General features: G+C 48.3%; 1 protein-coding gene across 1 annotated transcript in view; it reads left to right on the top strand.

The window, feature by feature from the left end:
- Nucleotides 1–5,170, top strand: part of GCN1 (GCN1, eIF2 alpha kinase activator homolog) — a 60,891-nt gene extending 55,721 nt beyond the window's left edge. Inside the window, exons 54-58 of the mRNA XM_027862748.1 lie at nucleotides 1,840–1,936; nucleotides 2,391–2,539; nucleotides 3,311–3,418; nucleotides 3,805–4,023; nucleotides 4,467–5,170. Of these exons, the coding sequence (XP_027718549.1) occupies nucleotides 1,840–1,936; nucleotides 2,391–2,539; nucleotides 3,311–3,418; nucleotides 3,805–4,023; nucleotides 4,467–4,592 (699 nt within the window). The 3' untranslated portion in view covers nucleotides 4,593–5,170. The remainder of the gene's footprint in view (nucleotides 1–1,839; nucleotides 1,937–2,390; nucleotides 2,540–3,310; nucleotides 3,419–3,804; nucleotides 4,024–4,466) is intronic.
- The last annotated feature ends 9,456 nt before the right edge of the window (nucleotides 5,171–14,626 follow it).

The following is a 14,626-nucleotide window of genomic DNA, read 5'->3' as shown; positions in this document are numbered from 1 at the left end:
TTCCCACCCTCCGCTCTGCTCATTCTTTCTCTCTCCTTCTCACACATGCACATACGCCGTCCATCAGCTGCAGTGCGTGTGAACAGGATGGGGAGACTGTCCAAAGATGGCACCTTTGCTTGGTGATAATGTTTACCTGTTCCTGCGGATGTCTGGGAACACTTGGGCACATCAGGGGTTGCAATTGCTTAATTAGCATTTATTACAGCCTCAGAAATCCTGTTTTGTTTCCCAGACGCTTTTCCCCAAACGAAGTGTCTCTTAGGGCCATACCCTGTCCTTACGTGTGGGATGGCACAGACACAGGTGTCTGTCTGGTACGGGAAGCAGGGAGCCTCAGGTTTGGGTCGGCAGGGCGGGGCGGCTCTCAGAGGCGGGGCAACCATCCCTCACCCTGGGAAGTGGACCATGGAAGCTGTTTGGATTAGTGGAAGTCAGGAATGGGTGGGCATTTCCAGACCCAGCTTGGATCCCAGATGCTGCTCGTTTTCACTTGGGCGGTTTTTGAGAGATTCATGCTTGATGATGACTGCTCTCTGCATCCTTCCCATACCACTTTTGTTTTGTAACTGTCCAAGGTTGAGGTGCAATGTCATCTGTGTTGGTGCCTTCTTCTCCTGCTAGACTCTAAGCTGCATGAGGGCAGGGACTGTGTCTTCTCTCACCTGTGCATCTCCCCCAGCAGTGCTCTGGACACTGTAGATGCTAGTGTTTATTGAAGGAATGAAGGATTCTTGGTAAAGCGCCACACACCTGACATGGCAGTTTGGCGTCCCCTCCCCCCTTCCCTTGCCTGCCCCAGGAGCAGAGATGGTGCCCTGCCAATGGGGCTGTTGGCTCCAGAGGCCGGCTCCCTCGGCACTGAGCATCAGTCGGATATCAATTAATTGTGTTACTGAGTGAGTGAGGGGTTAAAGCAAAAGATGCAAACTAATCAAAACGTGCAGCTCCACTGAGTGCATTGTAATTCCGCCAGCACTGATTAAGTGCCTGCTGCACGCAGGGCAGCCTTGTGCTAGGCCCTCTTGTAGCCTGGCTCGTCTGTGGCTCTGTTCACAGGTCAGCGGTCTCATTTTGGCTCTGTTCTATCAGACTTATTCCGCAGCTTCTGCTCAGCTGTCTCAGCCCATTCTCGTTCATCCTCCCTCCAAATAAAGCTCGTGGCTTAATTAGTCATTCTCTCCACGTGATGGGAGCTGACCAGTACAAGGCCCCACTTTGGGTGCTCACGGCAAGGCAGCAAGTAGCCTGGCATTTATCTGGCTCATTTGGGTGCAGGGCACATTGCAGGAATGATTGTGTTTATCTTGATCTGCTTTGACTGGTGGGCGGTGAAGGTCTGCCCTCAGCTCCCTGGTGGCCCCCCTTGCCTCTGGCTCGTGGCAGTTTTGTATTGCCTGAGAGGACAGGCAGGAAGTGGGGGTGGGGTGTCCTGGCGGTCTTGGGCAGGTCACTGACTGCTTTGTTACTTTTCTTATCTGTAAATTGGGCACATCTTCTGCCCCTTCCCTGCCCTATAGGCTTGTTAGGTAATGGAGATGATAAATGTCATGCTTAGAGACTCCAGCTCTATCAGTAAAGGCGTTCTTTGCTATTATAAAGATGATCCCCAACCCCCCAACCACCTGCCCCCACAACTAAAGTCTCTCTAATTAAGTAAAGTGTGGAGGGTGTAATGTTGTACCTCCGTTCCTGTCTGGAAGTTAATAGCTCAGCCTCTGATTCTGCCTGGTGTCAGGTACACAGATGTGGCGAGGGAGTGGAGGACTGGAGCAGTGCCTGACTTAATGCTGTCTGGCCTGCCCTTACTTGGTCTGTCATCCTCTCTCCATCCCATAGGATGCCACCAGGATGGCCTCAGCTGGCTGCCTGGGGGAGCTGTGTGCCTTTCTAACAGAGGATGAGCTGGATGCTGTGCTTCAGCAGCACCTGCTGGGTAAGTCTGAGCACTAAACAGTGGGCCTGGGGCTGCCAATGTGGCCTCTTCCCAGACTCACCCTCCTCACCAGCATTCCTTGGGAACAGGGCTGAGCTCCCCTTAGGGCTCTGGCTGTACAAGGGAGAAGGGAGTTGCAGCCCTGAGCTGCTCTGAGACATGCCTGGCCAGCCCAGGACACTCACCTGGGAGCATCTCCAGAATGGTAGCATCTGGGGCAGCTGGGTGGCGCAGTGGATAGAGCACCAGCCCTGAAGTCAGGAGGACCTGAGTTCAAATGCGACCTCAGATCAAACACTTGACACGTATTAGCTGTGTGACCCTGGGCAAGTCACTTAACCCCAATTGCCTTAAAAAAACAAACAAACAAACAAACAAACAAAAACCAAAACAGAATGGCAGCATCTTGGGGCCCTTCCCCAACAGCTGACTTGGGTTGTCTTGTCCCCTTCAGCGGATGTGTCTGGGATCGACTGGATGGTGCGGCACGGGCGAAGCCTGGCGCTTTCTGTGGCTGTGAACGTGACTCCGGGCCGACTGTGTGAGGCCAGATATGGCCCTGATGTCGAGGAGATGATTCTGAGCAATGCCTCAGCAGACAGGGTAAGATAAAGCCTTGGGGCCTGAAGGTGCTGGGGAGCTGGAGCTCTCCATAGGGTGGGGGGGAAGAAGACTGGTCCCAGGGGGGCAGCTAGGTGGCTCAGTGGACAGAGCACTGGCCCTGGAGTCAAGAGGACCTGAGTTCAAATCCAGCCTCAGACACTTGACACTTACTAGCTGTGTGACCCTGGGCAAGTCACTTAACCCCATTGCCTAGCCAAAAAAAAAAAAAAAAGAAGAAGAAGAAGAAGAAGAAGAAAACTGGTCCCAGAGTCTTCTGGCAGCGTAAGTCTCTGCACAGCCCCCAAGTCACTCGGGGACCTTGGGGGCAAAATTATAGCTGACGTTTATGTCATGCTGTGATTCTTATGACAGTCTTTCAAGGTGGGGACCATAGGAACTGTTATCCCCATTTTATAGATGAGGAACCTGACAGCTGGGGAAATGATGTCTGGGCCAGTGGCTAATGAGTGTCAGAGGTGGAATGGACACCCCCCTGGACACTTCCTGTTACTTCACTGGGATTTAGTTTCCCCATCTGTAAAGGGAGGGCTCCCAGGCTCCAGCCTTGGGACATCAGCCATGATGTCCTGGGCACCCAGGACAGGGCGGCTTCGACAGCTCTTCGGCACTGTTGATAGCAATGCCCTTTCCGGACTGGGACGGCATTTACAGCAAAGGGGAAGCACTCAGTCAGGACGAGCGGTGGTGGTAGCAAGGAGCCTTGGCCCAGAGAAGCCCATTCTCTGCCCTTTGTCCTCTGTGTCCCTGCAGATCCCTATTGCAGTGAGTGGCATCAGGGGCATGGGCTTTCTGATGAAGTATCACATTGAAACGGAAGGGGGGACCCTGCCAGGCAAGCTCAGCAGCCTCTTCATTAAGGTGAGTGGGAGTCAGGGCTGAGCTTGTGGGCTTCTCAGTGACTTTGGGGCCACTCTCCCTTTCCCCTCCCTCCCCCACCTTTGCAGCATCAGCCACACCTTGGGTCCCCACTCCTCCCGCTCATCAGGGCATCAGTAGAGACCTTGTCCTGGCCCATGGAGGGGGACCCTGTGAGATTGGAAACATGTCTATGGACAGTCTCATGAGGCCGCCGTTTCCCGGAGGTGCCAGCGTTCTGACAGAATGGGGAGGGGAGCAAACCGGGTCTGAGAAGGGCTTGGCAAGTGTTGTTAAGTTGGGTGTGTGGGAGATGGAGGCCAGACCCCCGGCCCTGCCCACGTTTACTGCGGTTCTTTGTGTTATCCCTTCTCCTGCCCGCTCAACAGTGTCTGCAGAATCCATCCAGTGACATCAAGCTGGTAGCTGAGAAGATGATCTGGTGGGCCAATAAAGACCACCTGCCGTCAATGGATCCTCAAGTCATCAAACCTATTCTGAAGGCCCTTTTAGATAACACTAAGGACAAGAACACCAGCGTGAGGGCCTACAGCGATCAGGCCATTGTCAACCTCCTCAAGATGAGAGAGGGCGACGAGGTGCTACAGGTGAGGAGGGGGGGTTTGCGCGGCTTTCCACTTCTCTTCCCTGTTAGGGACTTCGGAGGTCCTCCCCCAAACACAGACACACACACACTGTGCTTTGCTCATTGTTGTCGAGGGTGGTTCAGGCAGGGCCTGGGAAGAGTCTCCCCTCGGGTTCAGGTTGCGGGCATTTTATGTGCCCTGCAGTCCCCACCAGGCCCTGAACACTCCTATTCCTCCTTCATCTTTGCAATCGCTCATGCTGATTGTGGGGCTGGTGATAGTGAGCTGAGTGGAAAATGGGGCAGGCCCTTTGATTTTTGGCCACATCCAGAGCTGCTGGGTTCTCTGGTCTTTTCCTGTTGCCCATACCCAAGGGCTCCATTGTTAAGGTTTGTGAAATTTTAGCTGCTCTGCATTTGAGTCCAAACTTCCTGATCTGTCTCCTCTCCTTTCCATCCTAATAGTCTGTCTCCAAGATCCTGGACGTGGCTAGCTTGGAGCTTCTGAATGAGAGTTGCCGAAGGTCCCTGAAGAAACTGGCCAGCCAGGCTGACTGCGAGGAACAGATTGATGACACCATTCTGACGTGACCCCCCAGGGCCCACTGAGCTGAGTGTGGCCCCAGCCTTTCGACTCTGCACCAACTCTCAGTGTTTTCATTTTTGAAAATGTTCATTCTAACTGGGGCATAGGAGACAGGGTTCCCAGAGAATATTTTACTATCTAAACAGACCACAGCCAAAGCCTTAATCAGACCCACATGCAACCGAGAACGGCCTCCCTTTCTCACCCCCTCCTCTAGAGACAGACAGGCAGCGCACACACGGAAGGCAGCTCCCCACCGGCCCTTTGCCCGCAGAGCCTGCTTGGGCAGCTGCAGAGCTGACCCATCCGTTCTGGGCTGAAGCTCAAGGCGGTACCAGCCCTTTGCACAGCCCTGCACACCAGGCCTGGGGAGGTGGGTGTGCTTGGGGGGTGGGTCAGTGAGTTTGGCTTTTTACTCTGCTGCTTGTGACTGGCTCAGTACATCAAGCTCCTGTCAGACTAAAATGGCATTTAAATAGCCTTAGCAATTAACAAGGGTTAATTTGAGTTGGGGGGGGGATGAAATGTAGGCTGTTTAAAGGACAAATGTTTAATAAAGGCTTTGATTTCATCTTGATGCCCACAACTCTGTCCTTCTTCCAGATATTGCCCAAGTAGACCACATGGGATCTCCATCATCAGAAAGAGGCTTTACAGTTGCTCTCTTTTCCCTGGGGTCTTCGTTTTATCTTTAGCCCAGCTATCCTGCACTTGGAAGCAGACGTTGGCCTCTGACACTGTCCCCTCCCTCTACCCTGTGCTGACATCCCAGTTTTTACTGAATTGAAGAGAAACTTCTTGCCATGTAGATCATCAGAGCTAAGGGCTGGTTTCTTTGCTGAGCTTTCATCAAAACCAAGCAGTGGGGGAAGCTCTTTCCTTCCCTTTTTGTGGGTATTAACAGTCAGATCTGTGTTTGGGGAATGCAGTGTTCTGATTTACCAGTTCCCTGTTCTCCACTCTAAAGGTGATTGGTGAGGTTGGGTGCTTCTGGAAGGAAATCAGCCTTGGAAGAAAACCCCACCACTGGTGGTGAAAGAGCCCCATTCTTGGTGCGAGGAGCTTACAAGAGGAAACCAGAGGGGCAGGTCAGCATCTGCCTGGCTTATGAATGACTTCCTTCCTCCTGGTTCTTAGAAGGCTCGTGACGCCCGCCCTTGTCCTGTCTGCAGGAGCACACCCCGCTGTGCCTGATGGCATCAGCTATTCTGGGCCGTTTCCCTCAATGCTCTTGTCAGAACTGCTGACTGAGACTGTTAGGGGCAGAAAGAAAGAGAGAAGGCAGTGAAATGACTGTGAAGAGGCTTCAGGAAGGTGTAAAGCACGAGAGAAAAGTAAGTCATGCTTAGTGGTGGACAGGATTGCAGCTGCCTCTGTTTGGTGCCAGCGATGGAGGAGGACAAAGTGACCTTGAGGGCCTCGGCACTCTCTGATCCGGACCCTTCTGCCTACCAGGCCTGTCCCAGCTTCTTACATCCGGAGCAGTCTCAGCTGGCTCCTTGTAATTGTAGAATGCTGGGGCTGAAAGGCGCCTTGAGAGGCCAGCTTCATAGACATCCCACACAAGGGAACTGTCTCATGGAAACCATGGGAACCACTTCCCGTTTCCAGGATTCCAGGGGCCACTGGGACCCTCACAGTTGGTCCAGGGCATCAGCCTAGCAAGGCACCTGCCTATGTGTTGTCAGTTAGCTCTGGCATGATTATCTGAAAGCTGCGTTGTTATGAAGAATGAGCTCTGACCAGCACCAGTGGGAGGGCTGGGGCATGACAAGTCTGCTCTGTGGAGAGCCAAAGGTGACCTCTTTTTCCCTCGTGATCCTTAAAACCATTGTAGCTGCCATCAGCCTTCAGTTTCCAGAGCCCTGAGTTGAATGGGAGACCTGATGAATTGAAGGTATAAGATACTCAAGAAAATTCATGTGTGCTTTGCTCAAATTAAAAACAAACCAAAGCCCAAATGCACCTGGTTCCAGTCCAGAAACTGGAGAAGGAAGAGTTCTTTCTGTTCAGAATAGAAGAGAGAAGGTTGATTCATAGAGGGAAATGACTCAGGGGCTCACCAGGTAGCTTAAATTGCACTCTCTGAGCAGGAAAGAATGGAGTGAGTCTTTGGGAAGCTGTGTGGTAAAAGGCTGTCACCAAGAGAGCAAATGGGGCCATGGAGAGAAGACTTCATCAGCTTCAGGGCTGACTCTCAAAAACAACAGCCAAGATCAGTGGATGGGGTTGGACTTGGGGTCAAAAAGACCTGGGTTCAAATCCTGCCTCTTGACACTTACTAGTTGTGTGACCCTGGGCAAGGCACTTAACCTGGTACACACAGTTTTCCTTATCTCTGAAGTGGAGGAGTTGAGTAACAGGCCTCCAAGGTTCCTGCACTCCACTTAGGATCCTGTGATCGGATTCATAGGATGAAAGTCCTTGATGCTCCAGGGACTTAGGGTGACAGGCCTGACACTGACACGGGAGGCACAGGGACCCTCGATGTTGGCTCCAGTCACCCCCAGAGTTCTGCTGCACATGCTGTCCCAGCATGGTTTCCATCTCTTCCCAGGGCTTGGGGGGAGGGATAGAGCCTGGATATTTTGTGGGTGACAAATAATCCCCTCTCCAAGTATGATCTGTACCCAGAGTAGAAAGTTGAAGCTATTCACCCTGGATTCCTTCCTTCCCTAAGGTCTCACTTGCCTTCTCTATAAAGTAAGGAGATTGGACTGGGTGTGCTACTAAATTTATTATTCCCAAGGAGGTAATTTAGATCCCTAAAAGCTAAATCAAAGTTACTCTTCAGAGGGCAGGCAGAACTCCCTCCCACTAAAGCATTATTGGTAAGTTCTGAGCTATCATTCGTGTGTCTGAGATGCACTCTAGTTACTCTCCGAAGAGAGGGCTGCATCTGGAGTCAGAGGACCTGGTCCAGTCCTAGGCTTTGTTCCTTTTCATCGTGTGCATCTAGATGGAAAAACTTGTTTTTATGTCCTGGAGGAGATGGTTGTGGTACGTCCCCTACCTCGACAGTGGTAAGATGCATTGGCCTTGAAAAATGGAATGGAGCACACGAGAGGCCCGAACGCCCCCAAATGCAGGAGGTTCAAATCTTTACTGCCCCTGATTTTGGGAAGCCAGCTTACCTCTCTGGGCCTCACTTCCTCATCTGTAAAACGTGAGTTGGTCTCAATTTCTGAGGCCTCAGCTTTGAATCCCTGATTCTGTGAAGGTCATCTCCTCAAGCTTGCTGGCCCCCACCTCAGCCACGTGCATGTAATCATACCTTTGATTTTGATATGACCCAAAAATATACCATCTCCATATTCAGAAATTCCAAAATGTGATCATGATCTATCTACTGTCCAACTCTCCCTCTGCCTTCCCTCACCAAACCCCACTCTTCGTCCATACCACGACCTCCAGTCCCTCAATACCTCAGTTCTCTCCCAGGCCATCATCTCTACACTAGCCACTCTCTCTTCTTTTCCCCATCTTGACCAACACTACATTGTCCCCTTGTCTTGAGTCCCTGGACCCTTTATCCTTCTGCTGATTGTGCCCTGCCAAGCCTTAGCCTTGGATTGCTCCCACTATCCACTGCCTTCACTCCTACACAGAACAAAACTAAAGTGGAGAAAATTGCACAACACTTCTGATTGGATCCACTGCAAATTTATGTTATGCTACCTCAACTGGGCCCTCACTGCTGCTGGGCAATCCTGTATCTCCCTTATCGGCACTCTCCCATTCTCTATAGAGGCTTTTCCAGACCTCGTCCCTCTTCAAACGTCCCATGGCTTCCTGTCTTCCTACCTTCTTAGCTGAGAATCTTGTCTTATGTTTTACAGAAAGAAATGAGGCCATTTGCCAGGAACTCCCTTATCTCCTATCACTCAGGTGCCTTCTGTCACTCCTCCTTCACCCTTCTCACATGAAGAGGGGGCCTTACTCCTTGCCAAGGTTAATCCCTCTTCATGCAGAAGTGATCTCATTCCACCCCATCTCTTCCAATAGACTGCTCCCTCTATCATCCTTACTCTAATCCGTATCTCCAATCTCTTCCTTTCTACTGGCTCTTTCCCTATTGCCTATAAACATGCCCATTTCTTTCCTATCCTGAAAATAACCCTCACTTGATCCTTCCATTCTCACTCAATAGCATCCTGTTTCTCTTGGGCCTTTTGTAGCTCAACTCAAGACGACCATCTATAGTAGGTGCCTCCACTTTTCCTCCTCTCTCTTAACCCCATACAACCCGGCTTCTGACCTACTGAAACTGCTCTAAGGTAACAAGTGATGTCTTAACTGCCAAATCTAAGGGGTTTCTCAGTCCTTATTTTTCTTGACCTCTCTGTAGCATTTGACACCATTGATCGCTCTCTTCTCTCTAGGTTTTCAGAACATCATTATCTCCTGGTTCTATTTATCTTTTCTGCTTACTGACCTCCCCGGCCTCCTTTAAGTCCCAACTAAAAGCTCGTCTTCTACAGGAAGCCTTTCCCAACCCCTCTTAATTTTAGTGCCTTCCCTCTTATTTCCTGTTCATCCTATAGATAGCTTGTTTGTACATATCTGTTTACATGTCGTATCCTCATTAGATTGTAAGCTCCTTGAGGGCAGGCTCTCTTTTTTGTATCCCTAGCATTTTGAACAGTGTCTGGCACGTAGTAGGTGCTTAATGTTTACTGTCAGTCATGATTTACAGTTATCTTTCCAGTTACCAAATCTCAGAGTTGGAAGGGATCTCAGAAATCTAATCCAACCTATACCTGAACAAGATCTTCTTTACTATATATCTGACAAGTGATCAGCTATTGTCTGGGGCAACTAGGGGTGGCTAGGTGACAGTGAATAGAGTACCAGGACTGGAATCAGGAAAACCTGAGTTCAAATACAGCCTCAGACATTTAATATAGCTGTGCGACCCTAGGCAAGTCATTTAACCGTGTTTGCCTCAGTTTCCACAGTCATAAAATGAGCTGGGGAAGGAATGGCAAACCACTCCAGTACCTTTACCAAGAAACCCCCACTGGGGTCACAATGAATTGGATATGACTGAAACAACTCAACAATATAGGTGGTGCAGTGGATAGTGCCCTGGGCCTGGAGTCAGGAAACTTGAGTTCAAATTTGGCCTCAGACACTTGCTATCCGGGCAAATCACTTAGCCTCTGTTTGCCTTAGTTTCCTTATCTGTAAAGTAGAGATAACAATAGCACCTACCTCTCAGGGTTGTGAGGATCCAATGAGAATATTTATAAAGCATTTAGCACAGTGCCTGGCACATAGTAGGTACTATGTAAATGTTGGCCATTATTATTGCCTGGAGACTTCCAGGGAGGGGGAATTCATTGCCTTCCAAGGTAGCTCATTTCATTTTTTCCTGACATCAAACCTAACTTTGCTTTTTGTCAGCTTCCCCCCCCACCCCGATGGCTCCTAGCAGAAAAAGTTAAAATTCCCTCTCCCCAAGACAGCCCTTCAGACAGCTACCATGTCTTCTCCCTTTCTGTTTTCTCCAGATTAAACACCCCTAATGCCCTTTACTCAATTCCTTGTATGGCATAATCTTGTGGCTCTTCTCTGGATACGCTCCAGCTTGTGAATGCCCAGAACAAACTCAATACTCCAGATACTGCCTGTCCATTGGGACCATCACTTCTCCAGTTCTAGAAGCTACATGTCTTAACGTAGCCTAGGCTGACATTAACTTTCACTGGTGACCTCACCCAGCCAACTCCCGGGGGAGCCAGCGTGAAACAGGAGCTGCTGTTTGTGAGACAAAGGATCTTTCTTCTGCCTGAGTCTGGGGGATCTTGCTAAGGCATCTCTGAAGAGGCAGGGCCATCACTGGCTCATGGAGGCAAGAACAGTTAAGTGTCAGAACCAGATGACAAAGCTGAGGAGGAGGGCTTTCTGTGTGGTGGGAAGGGAGCAAGCAGAAAACCTGGAGTATGAATGATTTCTGAGAGATGGCAGGAGCCAGGTTGTCAGGGACACACAAGAATAACACATGTGGGAAACCTGAGGTGCAGGTAAGATCCTGTGAAGGGAGAAAGCTTTGTAGCAGCACCATTTAGGCGAGGTGTAAAGATAGGACGGGAGCTATTTTGTTTGCAATCATCTGGATGAGTAGTGTTATGTTTTTATAATGATGATGATGACTGGCATATATATAGGACTTTAAGATTTGCAAAGTGAAGATGCTGAAATAAGAATGGAAAATAGATTTTTCCCCTTCCCCTTAATTCATGTGCTTCTCTCATGTGGACCAAATAACTTCATTGTTTAACTAAAGTAAAACCTCATATCTCTTTCTACCCTTCTTGGTGGAGGTGGGGGACTATGGGTATGGAACACTGTGTCAGATTTTTTTTGATGTTTTGGTTTGCTTTATTTTTTGTTTTTACAGGGTGCTCTCCGGGAGAAGGGAGGATATACTGGAAAATGCAGGTGATAAAAAACAAAAGATATTCAATAAAAACTTATTTTAAAAAAGCAAGAATAGCTACCCATTTTAAGGGGGGAAAAGCTCAATAAACTATAGTGGATAAAGAGACTGGCCTTAAAGACCTGTCTAACACATACTGGCTTTGTGACTTTGGGCAAGTTACTTAATCTCTTTGTGCTCCCAGATAGCTCTAAGACCACGAGTTCCTGATGAGCTGTCAATCTGCATCTGGTGGAGAGAATTTCCTACTCTGGCACAAATGAAATCACAGGTCTAGACTTTGAAAAAAACAAAAACAAAAAACAAACCTGTCAGGGAAAGGCTGCTGATGGGATCCTGGGATCAAAGGTTTGGAGCTCTAGGGGACCTTCTAATTCCTCATTTTGTAGATGGGGAAACTGAGGCTTAGAGAGGATCAGTGACTGGACCAAAATCACACAGTCTTGTGACACCTCCAAAGTCCTCCCACTCCAATTCCAGCACTCCTTCCACAGCCAAAGGAATTGGAATAGTTATCGTCTCTTTACGTTTACATAGTGAACAGAGATATAAATGGGGATTAATGAGTAAAGGGAAATATGTAAATAAAAGAAAGAAATCCACCTAGGTCCAGATTACATAATGGGAAGAACTGGGTGCTGGTTGGATTCCTTTCTGCCTCCATTCTAGTCTTCGTGCCACCTCGATGACATTCTTCTGTAACATCTGGCTACACCACTCCTGGTAAAAAAAAATCTGTCATGGCTCCCTCTTCCTCATTCAGCCAAATTCAGACTCATCCAGCTGGTACGAAAATTCCTCTGCCATACGATGGTGCCTAACCTTTTTTTGCAGTGCTAACCACTGACGTTTTCTATATCTTTTCTAAACGGTTTGTCTTCCCCAGCACCTACCATAGTACTCTGTACACAGATGCATTTGATAAATGATTTCTAAAAATTAATTCTTGGCCCCACGAGTTGAAGATTTATTGAAGGAATCCTTAATTTCCTGAGCTGTTTCTAAAATTGGATTTCCCTGAAACTTTTGTTTTCATTTATAAAAGTTTGTGGCTGAATTATCACAAGTTCCAAATTAACGACGTCCAAACCTATGAGGTTTTATGTGACTGATAAGGGTTTAGTTACTGTAGCTAACTTTAATTACTGGTGAATGAAATGCTTCAGACCCTCCCATGGGAGAGGTCATAAGGACCTTGTCCTCATTTTAGAGATAATAAAGTTGAATCATAGAGAAAGCTAGTGACTTGTTCAAGGTCACATAGATGGTGGAAGAAATGGGAAAGAATCCAGATTCCTTTATTCTCTAGTCATCAAGCCCCAGTGTTCCTAAAAAATCACTTCCAGGAAGTACTGAAGAAGAGAAATGAGTTGGATTTTCAGCTTGTAACCCTGCAAAGGCGCTGTGAGTTTCAGTTTTCAGGGAAGGTGGAGCCCAACTGTTTGACTAACGAGCCTCTGGGCTATTGCTGCTCAGTTCAGTTCCGAGGGATCCTGCCTGCCCTGGATAGAGGATGGGAGTTGCTTATGTCAAAGAAAGCTCATGAACTGGAAAAACTGGTCCCAAGATGAGCTCAGTGGCATCTCTGAATGACTATATTCCTGGACACACACATTGTGACCACACTGGTCACTGTCATCCACTGCCATTCTTCCTGGAGTATTTTACCTCTTCTTTCCTTTCCCCTCACCAGCCTCCCCAGCATGGCAGCCTGACAAAGAGGCTCAGGCACATGGGAAACAAAGCTGGAGAGCTCCGAGTAGGTCATGCCTCCACCTTGGCGTGTTGTGGACTTGGGAGGACTTGATTTTCTTCTAGATAGAGTTTCTTTTTCATGGCTTTGATGCCAGCCTCAGGTCCTTCTAGAAGAGACGCATTTAAGAATTTTCTAATTCAGTAGAAGGGCCATCTCCAGTCATCCCCATCTATATATGGCCACTGGACGCAGATGGCTCCAGAGGAGAAAGTGAGGCTGGTGACTCTGCACAGCCCTGCCTCACTTAAATCCAATTCACTTGGCATGTCATGGCATCACCTCCCTGATGTCATGGTCCTCTTTGAAAATGAAGGACAAAACAATCAGTAGATGAGGGAGAGGGATCACACAAGTAGTCCTAGCATCTTTAATAAATAAATAAACAAACAAATAAATATCCTGGTTTTTCATAGCGAACAACTGCCTGAGAGGGGCGGGAGTGTCTCAACTTCGGCCCACGCCATTTGTGAGTAAATAAACCTGAAGGCAGCTGGGGGAGCGGCTAGGATTCTGAACTCCAGTCAGGAAGACAGTTTCAAATCCCAACTTGGCCATTTACTGGCTGGGTGACCTTGGGTACGTCACAACCTTTATTGGTCTCAGTCCTCACTTGTAAAATGAGGGGGTTGAACTCACTGGCCCCTAAGGGTCCCTTTCAACTCTGAATCTATGATCTCACACCATACCCAATCCTTGGATCCTTCACCACCCATAAAAGAGGTTCGATGAAATGATGTGCAAAGAGTGCTGTTGCAGGTCCAAAATGCCATGATTCTGTGATATCTGTGTTTGTTTTGTTGTGAAGTACATAAAGTCAAGACTTAACTCTAAATTATTCTACAAAGCACCTGATTACACAGATATGCCACAGAGAGGATAGCAGTGGTGGTTGACTCATTTAAAAAAATGTGTTATTAGTTAGAGTGGATAGTGCCAGACTTGGAGTTAGGAAAACTTGGATGCAAATCCAATCTCTGACACTTTCTTTGCGGGCAAGTCCTTGGCCCCTATGTGTCCCAGGCAGCTCCCTAGGATTTGTCGACCAAGTTAAAAACGGGCTGGGGTTTTCCAGTTCCCATTGGCTGATGAATCATACAGTACTAGATAGGTGCTAGGCACCAGGCACAAACCACAAAATATGACAAATCTTGCTCTCAAAAGGTTTCTTTTTGAATCGGGGTGGGACTAAGATAACACAAATAACTGACTCAAATAACTATGATTCAAGGCAGAACATGGTGAACGTAAAAGAAAGGTTCAAATTGCTGTGTGACACTGGAGAGGGACTGTTTTTACTTGGAGAAAATAGGGAAGGTTCCACAGATGAGATGATAGCTAAGTTGGGCTTGGAGGAAAAGGATAAATTTCAGTAGGTAGAGAATGGTGTGGGGGAAGGGATGGGACATAGTGAAGAGGGGAACAACAAAACGGAAAGCTTAATGAGTAATCCAGTTTGGTTGAGACACAGGCAAATGACAGGGATGCACTGTTGAGGAAACAGAGGTTAGGTGACTAATAGGTTGGAGTTGGTTTGTGGAGGGCCCTGAATGAATGTCAGGATAAGGAATTCATGCTATTTAGGAACCAATGGGAAGCACCTGAAGGTGGTATCCATCCAATCATCAAATATTGATTGAGCACTTATTGTGTGTCCAGCGCTCTGCTTGGCATCCAGTGATCCCCTCATTCAGGGCAGGAGAGACAAGACTACGTATGTGGGGAAGTAGAACGGTACAGTAGAGCCATTCATAACCTCTTTTACAGTGATAGAACCCTTCAGTTTAAACAAAACGCTGCCTATTTTAATATCTATTCCTAGACAACTAATTCTGAGATTCCAC

Source organism: Vombatus ursinus, unplaced genomic scaffold (assembly GCF_900497805.2).
Source record: "Vombatus ursinus unplaced genomic scaffold, bare-nosed wombat genome assembly UNPS02001287.1, whole genome shotgun sequence".
Lineage (NCBI taxonomy): Eukaryota > Metazoa > Chordata > Mammalia > Diprotodontia > Vombatidae > Vombatus > Vombatus ursinus.
Note: the sequence above shows the minus strand (reverse complement) of the source record. Positions and strands in the feature narration are given on the sequence as shown.